This window comes from Hipposideros armiger, unplaced genomic scaffold (genome assembly GCF_001890085.2).
Source record: "Hipposideros armiger isolate ML-2016 unplaced genomic scaffold, ASM189008v1 scaffold_122, whole genome shotgun sequence".
Classification (NCBI taxonomy): domain Eukaryota; kingdom Metazoa; phylum Chordata; class Mammalia; order Chiroptera; family Hipposideridae; genus Hipposideros; species Hipposideros armiger.
The window spans coordinates 2,530,950-2,533,609 of NW_017731472.1; the positions used below are offsets into that span (position 1 = coordinate 2,530,950).

Genomic DNA, 2,660 nt, shown 5'->3' on the forward strand with positions numbered 1-2,660 from the left:
AGGTTTTTTGGGTTTTTTTCCAGGCAATTATTTTAATGCATCAATTGGGGTTTCAAGAAATGATTAAATGAATCCAATTTGATTTCAGGTTCAGAAAGATGAGATAATTTATTCTGCTTTTGGCTCAGTTGAAGTCAAGCCCCATGCTTAAAATGGACTAATAGGAACTGGGATTTTTCTGCTCTTTGTGTCCTTCATCCTTCCCCTCACTTCTCTTCCCCAGCATCTGTTCTTTCAATCTCATTGAACTTTTCAATATTGTCTAATTACTTCTTCTCTGCCCTCCCAAACTGAACTTATTCCCAACTCCCTGGGTCCAAATCAGGACTACTGGAAGGGTGCTCCTTCCTACACATAACTGGGATAACGATTACCCAAGAAAGTACCTTTTATTCATGCTTTCACTTTCATTAAACCAAGCTGCTATATATTAACATCATGCTGATAAAACAAGCCTGGAAACATGGTCAGAATTTTTAAGGTAATGTTATCTCTCAAAAGAAAAATACCCAGAGCAATGCTAAACTCAGTACAAACACAAATTTAAACTGTTGAAAAAATGGTATATCAGTAAAGATTTTCCAAGTAATAGCTTAAATGGACAACTATGACATCAATGAGAGAAATAATGTGATAGAGAAGAAAGGATTCATTTATTTAAAATTTTACAACTGCAGTATAAAATTGGTGTTAGTATTAATATTCAATCTTGGAAGATACAGTTCCTTCCTAGTCATGAGAAGCATAAGCTCCGAGATCTTTCTTACCTGTTATGGTGGCTTTGTTGATGGACGGTTGGTTGCACATGGGTGATCTTCTGACAAAGACAGAAAAACACAAAGCAGTAAATATGGAGTGCTTGTTGATTTGAGGACTCTCTGAGTCACTTCAGGTGTGTTATTTAATTTAAAGGATTGTTTTTAAGTTAGGAGATGCAAATGAAGGGTTCTTTCAGAGTATCTAGTCAAGTTCTAAGACACCGTTTGTACTAGAGCTCTCAGATCACACATGTCAAAAAAAAAGTTAAATCTCATAGTAATAGACTTTGGAGTAAATAAAGCTGATGTAAATGTCACTGGGACATGATAGAAGAGGAAGTTCTAATTGATTGACTATATTCACTTAAGCCAGGGCTTACAGAGTAAACACAGACTTCCTGAATTTGAAAACAAAAAACAGTCAATTNCACACTCTTTAGCTCTGTCATTCACCGCCTGCTAAGAACCTGATAGGTAAGCCTTGCTCTAGGTAATACAAGGAATCTTAAACATGTCCTGTCATTATTACTGTTTGAAAACAAAATCATAAATGGAATGTATTGGAAAAGCTGATATATCATCAATGTCTTCCTCCTCTACTCTACCAGTTTTTAAATTAACTTCAGGCACACACACACACACACACACACACACATACACACACACACACACACACAAAGAAAGGTCAGGCGTAGAGTAGGGTTGTAGGAAGAAACACTTGTTGAATTGCTTATAACTTGCTGAGCTCTGTTCTTTATCTAACTTATCTCCTTGAATTCCTGCAACAGCAGGAGAGTTAGATACTCATATCTCCATTCTTTAAATGAGGAGATAAAGCAAATGAGAGAGACAGGGCTTGCATGCAAGCTCAAATGACAGAGGCCATTTCTTTGTTATCACACTGAGAAACAAAATAGCTATTTGGTAATGAGGCTTTTTTATAAATGGATTTATATTTGGAAGTTTTAGTTTTTAAAAACTGTTAAATCATTTTACAACTACGTATTGTATTTACCTCTTGTGTATGGTGACTAAAATGCTTTAACCCTGGTGACATAAAATCAAACTTTCCTGGCATTAACACATGTCAAATGGAGTAACCTCAAAGGGGAAGGGGTATCCTAAGTTTTAGGGCAGAAAGTTCTAGAACAGAGTGTGACACATTTAGATAGTCAAAGTTCTTAACTCTTCTTTTTAAAAAATCAGAGTTGATCTATGGAAAAATCATGGTTAAATTTTTTTTTCCTTCAAAGAGTTATGATTCAAAAGTAAGTTCTTAGATTTTGAAAATAATTCTGAAAAACAGTGTATCATCCCTATCACAGAGGCACCAATGTCTGTGGCTATGGTGTGAGAAAGGGACACAGCATTAGGAACAAGAGGATGCCCCATTTTTGACAGGCACAAAGGAAGTGTTTCCATTTTGACTGTTTTTTGGGGGTGTCCATAATTTTTACTCTTATGACCCTGAAATCTTGTTTTTCTCGTATTCTTCCCTTTATTTTTTCATCTCTCTGGCCTATTCTTTCCATCACCCCAATTTCTACATACAGAGTGGGCCCTAGAAACAAAACAAAATAAAAACACAACAAAATAAAAAATGATGTACTGAGTGCTTACTCTGTGAAACACAGTGCTAAGAGCATCCCACATGTGAACTCACTTAATTTAGCAATTACTGTATGAAGTATGATCACCATTTTACAAATGAGTAAACAGAGGAAGGGTGTGTAACTTGGCTGGGCCACACAGTTATCAATCATGATACAGAGTAGTTTGAATTCTAGATAGGCAGAGCACCCACACTGCACAATCCCAGGGGTACCCTGTCAATAATGTTCCACGAAGCTGCCCTCCAGGGACACCCTGGATCTGTGCACCACAGTAGCATTTTGGACCAGT

At 36.6% G+C, this 2,660-nt stretch overlaps 1 protein-coding gene across 1 annotated transcript in view; it reads right to left on the reverse strand.

The window, feature by feature from the left end:
• The window catches only part of LOC109385702 (cAMP-specific 3',5'-cyclic phosphodiesterase 4D), a 175,313-nt gene that overhangs the window by 166,293 nt on the left and 6,360 nt on the right, over positions 1-2,660 (reverse strand). The window contains exon 2 of the mRNA XM_019648210.1: positions 768-817. Coding sequence (XP_019503755.1) covers positions 768-807 — 40 coding nt within the window. The 5' untranslated portion in view covers positions 808-817. The remainder of the gene's footprint in view (positions 1-767; positions 818-2,660) is intronic.